Raw genomic sequence first — 18,900 nt, forward strand, 5'->3', positions numbered from 1 at the left:
ATAATTACTATCTTATGTGCCAAAGTTATAATCTCCCTAACTAAAAACACCAAATTTAGTATATCTTGTACATTTTAAATTTATATTTATTTATTTATGTTATATCAAAAAATATAAACTCTAATAACACAACAATAACTAAGCAATGAATTATAGGGAGGGAGAAGAAGATATACATTTAAAAGGTGTAATTACGAGATTTTAAGAGTTGATTTTTTTACTTGTCATAATTAATTTTAAAATGAGATTTTTTTTAAAAAAAAATACATGTAATTGGAGGTCATACAAAGGTGCTATATCACGTTATTTGTATATAACTTTATATCATGGAGATATGGATGTTTACCGATATTGATTTCATAGCTTTTCAATATACAAACAATTACTAATCATAAGAAAGTTTACCTCCATTATTCACAAAAAATTATACTCTTCTATTACATTTACAACCATTTACTTAAATTTTTTGTTTTAATAATATTGATTTTTTTAATAAAAAATATACTATATGATTTTGATATTCACGTGCACGTGCAAAGCACGTGCATTAAAACTAGTTTGCTAAATTGGACAAGTGATTTTTTTTTCCATATAATGGCCAAGTAAAAATGAAACGGAAAAAGTACTTTGTAATATATATATATATATAGCGATATCTTTTTGTATCTCTAACCATATACATTGAATCTTGTCTTTGTAAGAAATAATTGCTTTTAAAGTTTTTATTTTCTGAATTTCACCACAAGTTGACGAAGTGTTGCTCGCGCTCGTTTCTTCCCTCCTTTTCATCATAAAAAATAATCACCGACCATGTTTGCATCATCTCTTCTGATTGTGAATGTCCGATTATTATCATCGTCACTCGGTAAGTTTTTATTCTAATCTACTTTTTCACATTTTACTGAATTTTTTTAATTCTATTTTTTTATGAGTTCTATGAATATATACCTACTTGAAACGCCATAACCAGTCAAGTGTCAATTGTGTGTGTTTCACGCACTTATTTCACCAATTATTCTTTTTTTAAAAATAAAATAAAAATCTCTCATTTGTCTTCTTCCTTTCTTCTTCAACCATTTTTAACCCTAATTTTTTGTGTAAGCTTGATTTGGAGAAAATGTTAATGGATACGATGGGGGTCTTCCCCCCACCTCCGCCTCTCTCTTTTTCATTTCCTCCACCTTCATCATTATCTTTTTCACGTACTCAAAGAACTCTCCGTCATTTTCTCCTGAGAATAAAGCTTCATATTCAAAAGAAACATTGGAATCATCATCAAAATCATCTTAAATCTAATTTCAATTCCACCACCACAGAAAAAAAAAGACTTTAATTGAGATTTCACTGGTTGTTTGTCGTCGGTAGTAAAAAAAGGTGTGGTGTTTGATGGTTCGCCAGATCGGCATCTTGCTGCTTGTCAACAGTGACGAGGAAGAGAGACAGCTAAAGGGGTTTTGATTCGGTGAAGTTGTTGCTCCAATGGTGTGGGTGGTCTGATTATTTTACTGTTGCTTGTTGGTCAAAGCTCGAGCGTGAAGATCCGTTTGAAGAGTGACAGAAAGGGGGTGAGAGAAAGAAGAAAGACAATAAATAAAGAAATAAAAATACATATTTTTATGAAAAGATAATTAAAAATAAAGTTTTAATATTTATTTTTGTTCTTCACTCTCTCAAAGATAGTGAAATGCACTCACTTTGCCAGATCAACAATCAGGGAGGTAATAATTTAAGTTTTAAACCGTTTAGGAGGTGATAATAAGACTCCCGTAAAGTTAAAGTGTGTAGTTGAGAATTCGACAATAGATTGGGGGCTATTTGACCATTCTAAATGATTAATGATGATATATGTTAGTATATGTAGAATTTCTCAAGTTTTCATTTGTTTTTTTAAAAAATCATCTTTTATTCATCTTGTTATTTTCAATATGCCAAATTTGTTTATTTTGATATAATTTTTCATTAGCAACGATATTTATATCTTATAACAAAAAATAGATGAATAAATGTAATCAAAGTTGTGTTAGTTTAAATTCAATTAATCACATGAAGCGACGTGATATCCACGCGGATCACACACATGTTTCAAAAACTAGTTAAACTATAAACATTACTCGTTTCAACATTTGAACCTTAAATGATTTGTGTAAACTATGTCACATATGAGCTGACACAAATAGAAAATATATTATAATGATTTACTTAACGTGAGTTGGTGGTATCATATGTTAATCATATATCTTTCCATTTAAAACATGACATATCTATCCATTCATCAAATTCTACCAACATAGTATTTATCATACTATGTAAACATGTTTGTACATATATATGTTTAACTTTCATTTGATTCATTGTTAAGACGAGGTGTCTTGTATTTCATAAAAAATAGGAATAATATAATCCTTAGGGAAGGTAGGAAAAAAAGATATTAGACAACTATAGAGCAAATTCAAATACAACAAAGTAAGACAAACAGTCTTGGACACTTAACCAAGTGTTTACCAAACATATTTTTATCACAATTTAGTGCTCATATAGATAGGCACTACATGAACTACAATTAGATAGAGTTTACCTTGTGCTCATTTAGGAAGAAGAATCTCATAATAACCATCTTTTCTTTAGATGTGCCTACTCTGATTACATGTGGAGAATAATATTGTTAAATTGACTGAGCATTGGAGTTTGAAAATAAATCTGAGGTTCAATCGATATCTTTTATAATACATGCTACTAGAGAAAAGTCCTATTGCTTGAGTTTTTATTCACAATTGTGATCTATCATGTATGGATTGAAAGGAACAATATATGAAAGATTAGCTCTGCTAGTACTAACATATATAGAAGCAGGCAAAACTCAACAAATACCTTTGCTAGCTACTTATCTATCATGTACATGGAAGCTCACTAGTCATGAAATGCAAATCATTATAGTTAGTGTTGGTTCATAGCGTAGCTAAACTGTTGCTTCTGAATATTTTTTCTAGGATCCAACTCTAGAGTCGTAAATTTTATTTCTGTTGATGCAGGACTTGATACTGATGCAAAGAGAAAATACATCAGTGCAATGACTTTGGAATATGCTCAGGTTTGTTGATTTCCGTAATTATTTTTTTAAAACTCCACTGTTATTCAAGTATATGTTGCTACAAACATTATTATTATTATTTCTAAGGGAAAATGCGTAAGTACCTCCAATCTATGCTTGAAATCTCAGAGACACACTTATTCTACACTAAGGTCCTATTACCCCCGAACTTATTTTATACCCCTTTTTGGCCTACGTGGCACTATCTTCTAGGCCCAGCGCGTGTTAACAATTTTTTCAAGCTATCTGGTTGATAATGCCATGTAGGCCAAAAAGGGAGCCCAGTGCGTGTTGACAATTTTTTCAAGCTATCTGGTTGATAGTGCCGTGTAGGCCAAAAAGGGGTAGAAAATTATTTATAAAATAAGTTCGGGGTAATAGGATCTTGGTATAGTGTAGGTGTGTCTCTGAGATTTCGAGAATAGATTGGAGGTACTTATGCATTTTCCCTATTTTTATCAAAAACACTTTGCAAGCTAAAAAGGAAAATCTTTTACTACATAAAACATCTCCCATTCATGGGATGGTGATAGTTATGACACTTCACATTTTAGGAGTTTTATGAATAATATGGTTATTAATCTTTTTGTTGACCACAATTTTATTGTAGTGTACAATTTGCTAGACAATTTCTAAGGCAAAAAGAAAGAACAAAGGAAAAAAAAACCACTTCCAACACTAATCTTCTTTACAATCTACCCTTGCAGGCAAATTTATCTCCTATTACAAAAATCTCTGGGATAATCTCTGTAATTGCTTGCAGTAGAGTTCTTACATTTGGGGGCAATCCAGACCCAGAAGGAGAAGGAGAAAAATAGAGAGACAGGTGTAGACAATTTTGGCCTTGAGGGTTTGGCGTGCTTTCCTTTTTTGCTCTCTATGTTTCTTCTATATAAATAAGTTATAATCTGATTATCTCCGACCCTTTCTCAAGTTTTTTCCTCTCCCCCTTTTGTACCTCTCCAATCATAGTGGTAGAAATTTTTTGTTCTGGGGTAGTATTAGTGCTTATACTGAAGTTTTCTTGAATGCAAATTCTTTTAGTGGGTAGTACATTTGATTAATGTCTGGTGTGGAAGGAAAAGGGTTTGGAAGAACACCCACCAAGCCCAATCAGTCAGGTTTGTCAAAAAGCTTATGACTTTGCCCTTTATGAACTTGCATTAAAGATTGAAGATTTGGTGATATCTGGGTTTGATCCTTTTGGTAATTGTTGAATCTTGAATTGTTATGTGGTGTATATATATGTGTTGGTTGGTTTGTTTTGTTTCTGCTTGGGTGTATTGAGGTTAAAACAGGGATATCCTTTGTGAGGGGTTTGATAGTTTTGGGATTTTATTTTGAGATTAAAGGGTATCAGAATTCTTGGACTTTTTGGGTTCTCATTGTTCTCTTATGTGAGTATTCAGTGATTGCTGGTAAAGCTATCACCTTCTGGTTTTCCTAGGGTTTATTGTGTGTTTTGAGGTGAAAGGGTTTATGTGAAAAACATTTGTTCCTTGATCACTTGTCAGTTTCTTGCTGATTCTTTGTTTCTCAGCTAGTGTTTGAAAGTTGCCCTTTTCTTCCTTTATCAGTGGTGTAAGAACTCCAGCTGTGAAAATAATTTGTGGGAGTCACAAATTTAGATATGAGCAGGAGGATTCGCAGGAAATTGACAAGGAGGGGACAGGAGAAGGTGGATTGCCCTGAGGTTGATGAATGTTTGACTTTGGATGAGAGAGGGATAGTTGATTGGACTAAGTTGCCTAATGATACAGTAATCCAGCTATTTTCGTGTCTGAACTATCGTGATCGAGCAAGCTTGTCATCCACCTGCCGGACTTGGAGGAATTTAGGTGTATCGCCATGCTTATGGCAGGGTTTGGATCTTCGTCCACATAAGTGTGATTCTGCTGCAGCTGTTTCTCTTGCCCCTAGGTGTAGGAATCTTCAGAAACTTCGATTTCGTGGTGCTGAATCTGCGGATGCAATAATACAGCTTCAGGCTAAGAGTTTGATTGAGATCAGTGGCGATTACTGCCGCAAGATCACAGATGCTACATTGTCTGTAATTGCTGCCCGACACGAGTCACTTGAAAGTTTGCAACTTGGCCCTGATTTTTGTGAAAGGATAAGCAGCGATGCAATTAAAGCAATAGCTATTTGCTGTCCTCAACTCCAGAGACTTAGACTCTCTGGAATTCGTGAAGTTGATGGAGATGCTATCAATGCATTGGCTAGGCATTGTCATGGTTTGGTGGACGTTGGTCTCATTGATTGTCTCAACATTGATGAAGTGGCTCTGGGAAACGTTTTGTCTCTTCGATTCCTATCGGTTGCTGGGACAACTAATATGAAATGGAGTTTGGCTTTACAGAATTGGAGTAAACTACCTAACCTGACGGGCTTAGATGTTTCCAGAACAGACATAATTCCTAATGCTGCTTTAAGATTGTTTTCATCCTCACCATGCTTAAAGATCTTGTGTGCCTTATATTGCCCTGCTCTTGAGCAAGACGCCAACTTTGTTTCCAATAACAACCACAGAGGTAAACTACTGCTTTCTTTTTTCACTGACATTTTTAAAGAAGTAGCATCACTATTTGCCGATACTACAAATAAAGAGAGGAATGTATTTGTGGAGTGGAGAAATTTAAAGACCAAGGGTAGAAAAATGAATTCTGTTATGAATTGGCTGGAATGGATCCTTTCTCATTCACTTCTGCGTATTGCTGAAAGCAATCCTCAAGGGTTGGACAATTTTTGGCTTAGCCAGGGTGCCTATCTGTTACTTTGTTTAATGCGGAGCACTCAAGAGGAAGTTCAAGAAAGGGCAGCCACTGGCCTGGCAACTTTTGTTGTCATTGATGATGAAAATGCTAGTATTCATGGTGGAAGGGCTGAAGCAGTTATGCGAGATGGAGGCATAGGTCTCCTGCTTAATCTTGCAAGATCTTGGCGGGAAGGGCTTCAGACAGAAGCTGCAAAGGTGAAACTTCTTTGTGATCCTATGTCCAATTGTCTAGTTTGATTTTGTAACTTCTTATGGTAGGTGTTCGTGAATTACCTTTGCTAGATCATATTTGTGCTGTTCAATTATTTCAGTTCTGTCTTTGAAGAGTGTCCATTGGCTTGCCTTTATCCCCCTGTCACTACTTGATGAATGGTTAAAAAATATGCTAAACAGTTAAGGTTATTTGCCCTCATGGCGAATATTGATTTGTATGCATCTCAATTCGACGTGCAGGCTATTGCAAATTTATCTGTGAATGCCAATGTTGCAAAAGCTGTAGCAGAAGAAGGTGGGATAAGCGTCCTAGCAATTTTGGCGAAGTCTATGAATAGGTTGGCTGCAGAAGAGGCCGCTGGAGGACTGTGGAATCTCTCTGTTGGGGAAGAGCATAAGGTTGTTGATCAGGTTCATAGTCACTTTAATTGTTTGTTCAGCAATTTGCTTCCTCCTAAACAAAGTGCAAATACAGGCTGCCATTGCCGAAGCTGGTGGTGTAAAAGCTTTGGTTGATCTTATCTTCAAATGGTCCATCACTGGTGGTGAGGGAGTTCTGGTATGTGCTTTAGCAAGGCATGTGCATATGCATGTAATACCCATGCCTTGCATTCTTACTTGCTACTTTTATGCCAATTACAACGTAAAAATGGAAGTTATAAGCTCATGTTTCTGCTAGTAACTTGCTCATTTTTTCCACTTCTTAGGAACGTGCTGCTGGTGCATTAGCAAATTTGGCGGCAGATGACAAATGTAGCATGGAAGTAGCAACAGTAGGTGGTGTACATGCTTTAGTAAAGCTTGCTCAGGACTGCAAAGCCGAAGGAGTTCAAGAGCAGGTTCAATTCTTTTGATTTTGTAGTAAGCGATTTTTGTCAGACTGTCCAGGATAACGAGCAGAGGGTTTCTAGTTTTTGTTTACAATGTATCACTTTATATTTCGGGTCTGATAATCCTATTGAAGTTGTTGAATGCAAGAGTAAATCTGAACAAGCTTTTACATGCATCAAACGTCTTGTGCTTTACCAAAGGGCATCCTTTCAAGTTGATAGGTCACTAGCCAAACTCTGTATTATGACTATAACATTGTTTTCTTTGTCGACATGTTTGCGATTGGTCCTCACGGGAGGTGGCTTGTAAATGCATGTACCTTATGCGATTCATTGCATAGGGTATATCTGAGTACAGTGGGATATGAATACCTCATACTTCTAGTTAATTCTATTCGCATAGTTCTCGTTGATATTGTGCTGTCCTCTGCCCTTTTATTTCTTAGTGTGCTAGTGGTTACATGCAACATCTTCTAGTTAGGACTTGTATGATCCATCCAGAGAAGGGTTGCGTAACTTGTGGTGTCAGTGTTGCACTGTTTTGGCTTTCAGTTTATGGACCATTTGGTGAATGGTATGTTCGTATATCTAGTGCTGTCAGTTTTGTGATGACATCCTTTTTGTTTCTCCAGGCTGCCCGGGCACTCGCAAATCTCGCTGCTCATGGAGATAGCAATAGTAACAATGCAGCAGTTGGACAAGAGGCAGGAGCTCTTGAAGCACTTGTGCAACTTATTCGTTCTCCTCATGATGGAGTCAGGTAGTTTGTCTTCCATAATTTAACTTGCGTACTGTTTTACGTGAAGTGAAATATTTCAATATTTTCTCGCTGCTGGCATGTAGCTATTGATTCAGCAGAAGTCTTTCTAGGGTGGAGAGAAAAACTCTCTCTTCTCTCTAGACTACTTGAGACATAGAAACAAGCTAGACATTGATTCTCTGACAACTTCTCCAGGCAATTTCTACTGCAACCCACTTTATCAAAGCTCTAATGAAAATACTATCACATAGAGACATTAGCTTAGTATAAGAGAAGTGAAAAATAATAAAAGATCTGTCATATACATGATAAAATTGGAAAATAAGTCTTAGTTTTTTATTAGGAGAGAAACAAATCTAAATAAAGATTGTGGTAGAAAATTCATAAACATTGTATGGGTTCGTGGGAAGTGAGGAATGAACTTACACTGAATGGGAAACCTTGAAGTTTATAGACAAAGGAACATACCATTCAAAGGAGATCACTCGGATGCCAAAAAAGCAAGTTACCAAATTGCGGTGATCTATGAGTGGCCAAGGGAAAATATTAAAATTTAGTGATGGATAAAACAATTGAGCAAAGAAATCCAATGTGGAAAGCTCACTAAGCCGAGATTGAATCCTGATAGATGCTAACTCGTTAAATGAGAAGCTTAAGTGGGCCATGGGTTGTTTGCGTAGACTTAACACTACTAGATTTTCCAATAAAAGGGGGAACAACAACAACCACCCAAGGGGCGTGATGGAGTTTTCTGAGATCATCAATGGCTTGCAGCTTGTTAATCCCCCTTTATTTTGAGGCTCTTCCACTTGGAACAGGGGGAATAATCAAGGAATCTCCTCAAGACTTGATAGATTCCTTTTTTCCACAGAATGGGACGAGAAATTTAGGAATATAATGCAATCTCTACCTCCTAGAATATCTTCTACTGCCCAGTACAATTACAATGTGGAGACTGAAAGTACAGGAAATCCTACTTCAAGTGTGAGAACTGGTGGCTGAAAGTAGAAGGTTTTAAAGAGGAGGTAAAGGCATGGTGGGAGTCTTTTGAGGTGTAAGTTCATCCAGACTTTATCCTTGCTAACAAACTGAAGCTGTTAGAAACCAAGTTGAAGGAGTGGAGCTCATCTAATTACGGGAGCATAGAAAAGAAAAAGACAGAATTGCTGAATTGTGTTGCTAACTTTGATAGGTTACAGGAATTAGGAGGTATATCTGATAATGAACTACTGTAAAAGGCAAGTTCCACAATGGAATTAGATGATATAGCAAAACGAGGAAACAACATGGAGACACAGATCTGGGGTGTTATGATTGAAGGAAAGTGATAAGATACACAATCTTTTTAAAAGAATGACAAATGCAACATACAAGATTAAACAATATTGACAACTAGAGTTTAAAGGAGTTGAAGCAATAGATCCAGAAGGATTTAAACGAGAAATCATCTCCTTTTATGAAAAGTTATATGCTGAAACTGAAACATGGAGGCTGAATTTCTAGCTCATGAATCTCCCAGAATATTAGAGAAAGAGCAGAATTGGCTTCGAAGTACTTTTGAAGAAACAAGAAGTGCTAGTTAGCATAAAGATGTGTCTTGTTAACAAAGCTCCATGGGCTGATGGGTACTCCATGGGATCCTTTCGTGCTTGTTGGAAGATAATTCATACTATGAAATTTTTTTGTCCCCAAGAGTTTTTTCAAAAAAGAGTTCTAATGCTACTTATGTGGCTGTAATTTCCAAAAGAATGGAGCTAAAGATTTGTGGAACTATAGACTAATCAGTCTGATTGGATGTATTTTTAGGATTATCTCCAAGACACTAACTGAAAGACTAAAAAGGGTGGTGGATAACAATGTTGTCAAAGGCTCTCTTAAAGTGCGCGCAAGCCGTGAAGTGGGACTCAAAACATGTTGAGCGCTTCGGCTCGCTAAATGTTCAGTCTCATCATCCGGACAAACTTTTTCTTGTGAATGAGTGTTTCTTGAAGATGCATACTAAACAATTGATATTTCATTTTATCATAAGAAAATTTCAATATTTTCGTCCATATAATTGTTATTTATGCTTATAATTATTAGTCTTGGACTAAACATGTAACTTTGTATTTTTTTTATCTATTTGCACCTCTTTTAATTAAAGCCCACACTTTATTTGTGCTTAAAACCCCAATGGACCTTAGAGCTTTTTTTCACTTCACTTTCGATAACACTAGTGGATAAACAACAAATGATCTTATCATCAATGATGATAAATCTTGGATGCAACTATTAACTCCTCCCAGCCAGTTCACTACTTCTCACTTACTACTTACTCATCAAGTACCTTCCTCTGGCTAATAAGCTGGAATGGACAAGGCAGAGAAGACAGAAAAACACAAGCTCAAACTTAATCATTTCCATTACCTGTACTGACATTTCCAGTGAGTAAGAACTGGTATTCGAAGGGAAATCAGAGATTTTATGCAAATGAGATATCGAAAAGGCTTTTGACCTTGTTAAATTGAGATTTTAAATCAATATTCTAAATGATGTGGGATTTGGGACAAAGTGGCTAAACTAGATTTCTTTTGGATCAATACGGTAAGATTCTCTATCCTGGTTAATGGTGTTTTTGAAGATTCCTTCCATCTTTAGGGGGCTTAAGACAGGGGATCCTCTCTCCTCTTCAATTTAGTAATGGAAGAACTCAATAATATGATGAAGTTTGCAACTCAGAGATCATCAGAAGAGAAGATGCCCCCAGTTGGATAAGAGTAACAGTAAACTAAATGAATGCATATCTTTCTTATCCAAATTTTCTTTAAGATCAGAAGTGGAAAGAAACCTCTTCTTGATTGGTCGCTGGTGGTTACTTGCCACTGAGAAGAACTAAAGTTTAAGCCATGATTGGATAAAATTTCTGAACATTCTGTGTAGTTATGTTCACAGCACATTTTTTTGATTGTCGGTGAGGAATGTGGAGTTCTTGTGAAATTAAATGAAGAAACCATTAGTGGATCTCACTGGCGATAGGCTCCTGAAGGTGTGAGGCAGTGAGGTCAGTACCAGCGTCATTTGTGTTTGAGGGAGGGGATGCAACCTATAGAGGAGTCTACTATGAGCTGAGTCGAGAACATGAGTACAATGGGATGACCAGAACTCCTTCATCAGCTTGTATTCATCTCCGACAGAGTGCAAACAATTGATACAATTAACATTAAGATGGAGAATCTCCCGATAGTCTTTCCTATGAAAGATGACACATCTACAAGACTTGTGCAATAAAACAAACCAAGTGGTTTAATTTTGTTTTTGAATTACAAAGTCAGTTGAGGATATGTAAGATCTCTGGAAAACATTGAGCATGCCCATACACTGGGATGTAACAACTATTATGTTAAAATGGAGCACACCACTGGTCATCAAAAAAAGGATGATGAAGAGCAGTGATTTGGGTTTAATAATATAACTGAGGAAATTTGCAATGAACCCATGGCTGAGGTACAAATGATTGATAAGATCATCCTGAGATGACCTAAAAGTTGAAGGGCATCACTTATTCGGTTGACCGCTTGAATTGGAAACTAGAGTTGGTATACATGGAACCTTTTTTGGTTTTAGTATCTTCAAAGTTGGATTTGTTGCATAAACAATATGAAACAGAATTCATGATCCTAAACACTTGTCACCTTGAGTCCATATTTCATCTCTCGTTGCTTTTCATTTGCTAATTATATTTTATCTCTCATTGTTTTGCTTTCCTTGTTGTGATTTAGGCAAGAAGCTGCTGGAGCATTATGGAATCTGTCATTTGATGACAGAAATCGTGAAGCAATTGCGGCAGCTGGTGGTGTTGAGGCTTTGGTATGGTGTTAATCTAACATTGGCCTTTTTTCCTGAAATTAGGAAAATACATCTTAGTTGTAGATGTACAGTTTTTTATACATGATAACAGCTTGTGCTTGGGAGTTGAGAATTGCTGGAAGTGTCATGTTCTCATATAAGTCACAGATTTTCCATACAAGATAACATTTTCCCAATTTTCTCACATGTTTCCCTGATTTTTTAATCTTACTGCAAGCAATCAACATATCTGGAAATCAGGTATTTTGTAAACTTTGCTAACTTAGTCTAGTTTGTAGTTTAAGAATGGTCAGCTGAAAAGTGGAAGGAGCCTATATATATTGGTTGTCAATTCATGTGGACGTTTAGCTCTTTGCAATCAAGGCTTTCATCAGTTTGTGATGGTTTTCTAATCTTCTCGCAAGCAATTAGCGTATCTAGAAATCAGGTTGATGTAAATTTTGCTGACTCGGTCTCGTTTGTAGTTTAAGAATGATCCGCTGAAAAATGGAAGGAGCCTATATATATTGGTGGTCAATTCATGTGCTATTGAGGTTTTCATCAGTTTGTGATCCATTCTGGACGGCATTATCACATCACTAATACAACCGATACATGAATAATTTGAAGAAATTGACTAACAAAATTAACAGGATAGGAATTCCAACATGAATTAAAGAACAGGAGGAGGTTGTCAAAAATTGAAGAACAGAAGGAATCTGAGACCCTATCTGAACGTTTAAGGTAACAATTAGCATATGAAACCAATCACCTTGAAAGAACGAACCAAGGATATAAAACTTTGAAGAAAACAGATTTATCATCCAGAATCAAAGCATGAAACTAATGGTTAAGTTCAATCGGAACAAAGAGGGTTCCAAGCTTTTCATTGATGTTTATCTATCTCAAATATGCAAAACCTTTTCAAACGAGCCTTAGCACTATCTGTACTTGACAAGAGAACTCCAACTATCGCCAAGTCCTTTTCAACCCGCCATAGCTTAGAACAATGATCTGGAGGCTCGGCGGCTAGTGGTTGTGGTGACTAATTGTAGTGATTGGCAGTGGTGGTGGTTATGGATGAGGATGGTGTGGGTGGTGGATGGTGGTAGTTGATAATGGTGGGTGATGGTGGCAGTAGTTGATAATGGTAGGCAATGGCTGTTGCGGTGAATGAGTGAGATTGGTGAACTGCTATATTTGTAGAGATTTTGAATAGATATTTTAATGATATTAAAACTTTGCTATAGATCTTAATCATTCAAATCTATTTAGACCGATTAAGTTATTGTAACATTAAATAAAACAAATGCACTTAATGGTTAAGGTATGAATGGTTTAGATTCCGATCTAAAAATCAAACAAACTTAATGACTGAGAGTGGAATAATTCGGATTAAGACCTTCATTAAGTGCATACAAATAAGGTCTAGTTATGTGGTTGCCATCTGTTTCTTCTTTCTTTTTTTTGCTTTAGAGAGCAGTCAAATGATGGTTTTTGTTCTTGGTTCATATATTTCTACTGAATATTATAATTCCGAATATGTTCCTTTTTAAGTTGAAGGTTGATGTTATTCTTTCATCTTGTTTGATTGCCAGGTTGCTCTTGCACAGTCGTGCTCAAATGCTTCTCCTGGTCTGCAGGAGAGGGCTGCTGGTGCTTTGTGGGGATTGTCTGTATCAGAAGCAAACAGGTCTGTAAAACTATTTTCTTTGTGGTGGTGATGCTAGATTAGCATATCTGTTTTGTCATAGAACACTACGTGAACCTACTTCCACCACCTCTTCATGTCCCACAATATTTTTGTCCATCATAACTCACCTAGGTCAACAGAGAGAACTTTTGGGATTTCCACGATTGGGAGGTGACTGACTTTCAAAGGTGGTTGTCCCTACTTCATAGGCAAGTCACTCCGATCGATAATTCTGATGTGTTGTGGTGGGGGTTGGGGAATAACAGAGTTTTCTCTGTTAAATCTTTTTATGAGAAACTTTTGATTAGGGAGGAGGTTGTGCATTCGAGTAGTTAAATATGGACTCCAGAGGTGCTGAGGAAGGTGCACCCTTTCTCTTTACTAGCTGCTAGAGCAGTGATTTTGGCGGCGGAAAATCTTAGAATGTGGAAGATTGTCTGCGTCAGCTGGTGCTACATGTGCAAGGAGGCAGACGAGGATGTCAATCATGTTCTTCTACATTGTGAGTGTACCATGAATTTATGGTGGGGTATGTTTGGGTGGTTTGGAACTTCTTGGGAAATGCCAAAAACTGTGAACGATTTAATGTTTTGTTGGAGGAGAGGGAGGAGGAGAAGATGTAGGGAATGGAAGTGGTTCCTCTTGCGATGACGTGGATTGTTTGGATAGAGAAAAATAGGAGAGCGTTTGAGGGGGTAGAATCAAGTTGTATTCTTCTTATACTATGGCACTTGTCCAAAGCGAGTGATCATGTAAACCTTATGTCTATTCAGCTCTTTCCTTTAATAAGAACAATCTAAATGTGACACTTTCACGATGAATTAACGGGAATTTTTTATACTAGAGTCCCAAAACCCCGGAAATTAAGCCCATAATCGACTAGCTACGGAGTAGTCTCCGGTTACTTGTTTTCTTTTGGTGCTCCGATAAAGTTCCTTGATGTATGGAAGAACAGGTGGAGTTCATAGAGATTCATGTCTTTTTGTAGATTCTTTACCTTTTGGTATACCCCTGGTATACTGCCAGATTTTTGGCCATGTTTATAAATGAAATACATTTACTTGATCAAACAAAAACTCACCGAGGTCACCACAATAATTGTTCTCCAAAACTGGCATATTACATTAGACACCATTAACTCTGGGTAGGTAACAGAAGGGGCACATATACAGCATGATGCTAGCAGAAATTGGATGGAGATGAGCATAACTTGAACCACTAGGCCCTGAGCTTTGCAACATGTTTATTGAATATGAAATTCATGTCTTCATGTTTCTGCTGATTGCTTTATATATATTATTTTCTTAGCCATGTTGCAACTGTACAATTTGCTTTCTCTTTACTCAATTTGTAATTAATCCAATTCATAATTATTGAATCCTGCAATAGTATTGCCATTGGACGAGAAGGAGGTGTGGCACCACTTATAGCACTTGCACGATCTGATGTTGAGGTAAATCTTTGTGCAATGATGTATAGAAATGCTTTTCCATGCCTGCCTGGTTGTTGCTCTTTTTCAGCTTTCCACAATTTGTGAAGGCTTAATTTGTTAATTATAGTTTCTGCTATTGAACTATCTCATCTTCCTCAAATTGTAATTGAATTGGGTTCTTGTATATCTTTTTAATCCGTGCTTAACTTAGCTATATTAATTTTGTTTCCGAACAGATTGTAAATTTTGAATTCAGATTTGAGACCTAGAAAGCTTATCCAGGGAGATCCGACCTGTGGATCTCAGTTGCCATTACCTAGCAAATATGTTACTACTAAATGTGGCACCTCAACATGGTCTGCTAAAAACATGGGCACACATTTACCGGAGCTTCTTTTGGATACTAACAGTTGTGACTTTATGTTACTCAAAGGGAAACTAGATCACTATTTCTGTATTTAATGTTGTACCATTAATTGGTAAACTCTTATTCCATTTCCATTTTCCAGAGGGAAAATTTAGATGGAGTTAGCTAGCTCTTCAAGCTTAAAAAGAAGAACTAACCGGCCTGTCCAATGATGGCTAGGCTTTAATAAAAATATATCTTCTGCAGAGTTGCGTAGTTTAGAAAGTAAATTTAGGATAATCTTCTTGACCTCTAGGGTTTATTTTAGGCTTACACCATTCCATTTCATGCTTCATCACAAAAAATAAATAAAATAATTCCTTCCACGGCATGTTGGCTAGTGGAGCTTTCACTAACTCCACCTTAAAAGTACTAAACCATCAAGTCACAAAATCTGCAAGTTGGTAGTAGTTTCAATAACGTCTTTCACATAATTTCTGAATATAGTCTTGTTAATCTGCCATATTTAGATGCAGCATCTATTTGACATTTGTTCATGTACCTGCAAGTGGTTTTACCTGGCGGTGCAATGTTAATGATGCCGTATGTATTTATACATATTATCCTTTTCTGGGATATAAAACTAATATGTGAAGCCATAGTTCTGTTGATTGGCATGTAATGACAAATGCATCACTTTGAATCATATAAGTTTTTCTGCCTTCTAGAATACGAGTGTAATTATTTTTGAGAAATAGGTATGAGTATAAATATTATCCTTTTCTGAGATATAAAACTAATATGTGAAGCCATAGTTCTGTTGATTAGCATGTAATGACAAATGCATCACTTTGAATCATATAAGTTTTTCTGCCTTCTGGAATACGAGTGTAATTATTTTTGAGAAATAAGTATGAGTATAATTACGATTGTACATTCCTAAATTTTCCCTCTTTCCAGGATGTCCATGAGACTGCAGCTGGGGCTCTCTGGAATCTTGCTTTCAACCCTGGTAATGCTTTCCGTATAGTGGAGGAAGGGGGAGTTCCTGCCCTTGTTCATCTTTGTTCCTCATCTATCTCAAAAATGGCACGCTTTATGGCTGCATTGGCGTTGGCTTATATGTTTGATGGAAGGTACTTGACAATGTCTTCATCCGTGAATATTATTCTAAACAGCACCCTAAACTAAATACTGAATGCTATTTAGTATAGATTTTTGAAATTATTTCTCTTGATTTTTCCAGAACAGCCGTCTTAGAATACTACTTATTTTTCCAGAAGCCATTTATTTCTGGCGTTCTTCTCATTATATTTAGTAATCCAATCTAGCTTTAGCTGTTTCAAAGGAGATAACTAATTGGAGCGAGGTTTCTTCATCTCTTACTATGCTTAACAAGAATGTAGTTTCCATTCTCCCTCAAGTGTCTGAGCTGTTTAAGATGGAGGAATAGGGCAATTGTTATTTGAACATTTTACTTTTGAATGCAGTTATATTATCAGTTGCAGTTACTGGCAGACATTTGTAGAGAAAATGACTCCCTCAGCAGCATAAGTTTTCTTATCCCACGACTAAAAAAAAGCTTCCATGTAGATATTGGTTTGAGAGAACTACTTGATTCATTTGGATGCACTTTTTTAGCTTGAATGGGGATTAATATCCCGTGGAGGAGTTCAAGGGCATTTAGTTAACTTTTACTGGTTGTAACCTGTGTAGGTTTGATGACTTGTGGAGATAGAGAAGTTTGCTTTTCTTGTGATAAATCTCATGGGACAATCACATATGCTTTTTTTCTTTTTTTTTGGGAAAGTTCTTATGTTCATTCCAATGTTGTGACTGAACACTTGGGTACCTACTCCATGGGAGAGGCCAAACAAAAAACTCTTGTAATTGGATTTGTGAGGAATTCGGCTAAAATCTTTAAACTTCAACTGCTTCACTATGGGTGTTTGCAAAGGGAAAAGAAAGTTGAACATTGTGGTTTCTGCGATGTTCTCACTTATCAAAAAGAAAAAGAATCGATTGAGGCATTTTTTTTTGGATAAAGTAAGAATTAATATTAAAAGCATCAAGAAGATGCACAAAAGCACTGTACAGCTGCTGTTACAAAAGTGAGATTGAGAGCTCTATTACGAAAGTCCTATGCTAGAAATGATTGAGGCATTCTGGAACGTTGTTGCATTCTTTCCTTGCATGTCTCTGTCTGAGTAGAAGTTAAAATGTGATTTTCTTTTTAACAGAATGGATGGAGTTGCACTTGTGGGAACCTCTTCAGAAAGCAACTCTAAGAGTGTAAACTTAGATGGAGCTCGAAGAATGGCTTTAAAGAACATTGAAGCTTTTATTCTTGCATTTTCTGATCCACAAGCATTTTCTGCTGCTGCTGCATCATCTGTCCCTGCAGCTTTGACTCAAGTTACAGAATCAGCTCGTATTCATGAGGCAGGTCATCTTAGGTGCAGGTATGAATGTTGTCCCCCCCACCCTTCATTTCCCATCCTTTAATCTAATGCTTACTGATAAGAATGTCTTAGAAACTTAAACTCACTTATCATAATAAAAATCGTACATCATGTCTGTAATTTACTGTATGGGCTGTGTACGACATTCACTGTCTGAAAAAGATCTGTTTCTCGCTCATTGAGACTTCTAGGGCTTAATGCCTATGTATTTCATGGGGAAGAAACATGGAAATGTTACTGAGTTGACTTTATGAAATTCAACACATTGCTTCATCTTCATCATATTGTGACACGACAAGATTGAATAGGTGGTGCTAGCTGTTTTAGCAACTCTCCCTGGGTCCCAAATATTCTCTCTTGCCTTGTTGAATTTCGTCTTTTATCCCCTCGTTAATTTTCTTAGATATCCTTCTGCCTTTTTATTAATAATTTTTCTTAATTGCCTCTTCAGTGGAGCTGAGATTGGAAGATTCGTTACAATGTTACGTAATTCGTCTTCTATTCTCAAAGCATGTGCTGCATTTGCCCTTCTTCAGGTAGGTGATTCTCTCTGTGGCACTGACATTCTTCTGATATCAGTTTTTTTCAATTTAAACTGGCAATTTAACTGATCTGGTGTTTACATATTTTATAGTTCACAATCCCAGGTGGTCGTCATGCACAACATCATGTCCGCCTATTGCAGAACACTGGAGCATCAAGGATTTTGCGTGCTGCTGCTGCAGCAGCCACTGCCCCTATCGAAGCCAAAATCTTTGCACGAATCGTACTTCGGAATTTGGAGCACCATCAAATAGAATCCTCAACCTAAGGCCTGGTGAGGACTAGTAGTAATCCTAGGCCTTATTCAGCAATAGTGATAGGTATCCATATACTCCTGTCAGTGACATTGACATAAGTCTCCAGTTTGTGTTAGTATACCGAAACTAACGGTGCTGGCTTTTGGGAAGAAGCAAAAAGGCTTCTTATTTTTCTACCCAAATGTCTGCCTGTTTTGGGGTTTCTTTTAGTTTTGTTTCTTGGGTACATAGGCTGTGTTATATTTCCCCCCTTATGTTAGTTATTCTCTCGTGTCTGTTTGAGCTTAGGCTTGATAGATCTATTGGCAGTGTGTTATATAGTTCCGGAGTCCAGTTGCTTTCAGATTCTGTATTTAATTTACCTGGCAGATTGTTTTATACCTGTACATTATTATATAGCTGCAGAGACGTCGGCATGCTGACAATTTCTGTACAAACCGTTGAAAGAATTTCTATGATATACTTGTTGTGTTTTTAGGTGGTTTGGATGATGAAGTTGATGGTGTCTTTCAAGCATCTTTATACCAAACATATATTTTGCTAATATTTTTGCAAATGGTCGCTTCAAATGAGGTTGGGAAAAAGGATGTTTTGAAACATATTGTTTCTTGACATACCAAATGACACTAGTTTGATTGGGTGATATTGGTCTTATTTTAGAAATATGAGAGTCTA

General features: G+C 36.5%; 1 protein-coding gene across 3 annotated transcripts; it reads left to right on the plus strand.

Annotated features, from left to right (window-relative positions):
• Nucleotides 1-3,734: 3,734 nt before the first annotated feature.
• On the plus strand, nucleotides 3,735-18,611 carry LOC125848985 (protein ARABIDILLO 1-like). Of its 3 annotated transcripts, XM_049528967.1 has the most exons (13): nucleotides 3,737-4,209; nucleotides 4,666-6,059; nucleotides 6,318-6,476; nucleotides 6,553-6,636; nucleotides 6,785-6,916; nucleotides 7,540-7,667; nucleotides 11,426-11,513; nucleotides 13,091-13,185; nucleotides 14,575-14,638; nucleotides 15,924-16,099; nucleotides 17,204-17,425; nucleotides 17,877-17,961; nucleotides 18,060-18,611. In XM_049528967.1, exons 2-13 carry the CDS (start codon nucleotides 4,719-4,721, stop codon nucleotides 18,234-18,236), a joined length of 2,751 nt encoding a protein of 916 aa, XP_049384924.1. In that variant the 5' UTR covers nucleotides 3,737-4,209; nucleotides 4,666-4,718; the 3' UTR covers nucleotides 18,237-18,611. The 3 variants fall into 3 exon arrangements, with proteins under 3 accessions (XP_049384932.1, XP_049384924.1, XP_049384916.1); XM_049528959.1 differs by having other exon boundaries at nucleotides 3,737-6,059; XM_049528975.1 differs by lacking the exons at nucleotides 17,204-17,425; nucleotides 17,877-17,961; nucleotides 18,060-18,611 and adding an exon at nucleotides 16,680-16,782 and having other exon boundaries at nucleotides 3,735-6,059.
• Nucleotides 18,612-18,900: the final 289 nt, after the last annotated feature.

The sequence above is a fragment of the Solanum stenotomum genome, chromosome 1, assembly GCF_019186545.1.
Source record: "Solanum stenotomum isolate F172 chromosome 1, ASM1918654v1, whole genome shotgun sequence".
Lineage (NCBI taxonomy): Eukaryota > Viridiplantae > Streptophyta > Magnoliopsida > Solanales > Solanaceae > Solanum > Solanum stenotomum.

Excerpts from the sequence above, each read along its gene's own strand:
- LOC125848985 (XM_049528959.1), top strand. The coding sequence starts at position 4,719 with ATGAGCAGGAGGATTCGCAGGAAATTGACAAGGAGGGGACAGGAGAAG. Across the intron at positions 14,639-15,923 it reads TTGCACGATCTGATGTTGAG|GATGTCCATGAGACTGCAGC; the intron begins GTAAATCTTTGT and ends CCCTCTTTCCAG. Across the intron at positions 16,100-17,203 it reads GCTTATATGTTTGATGGAAG|AATGGATGGAGTTGCACTTG; the intron begins GTACTTGACAAT and ends TCTTTTTAACAG.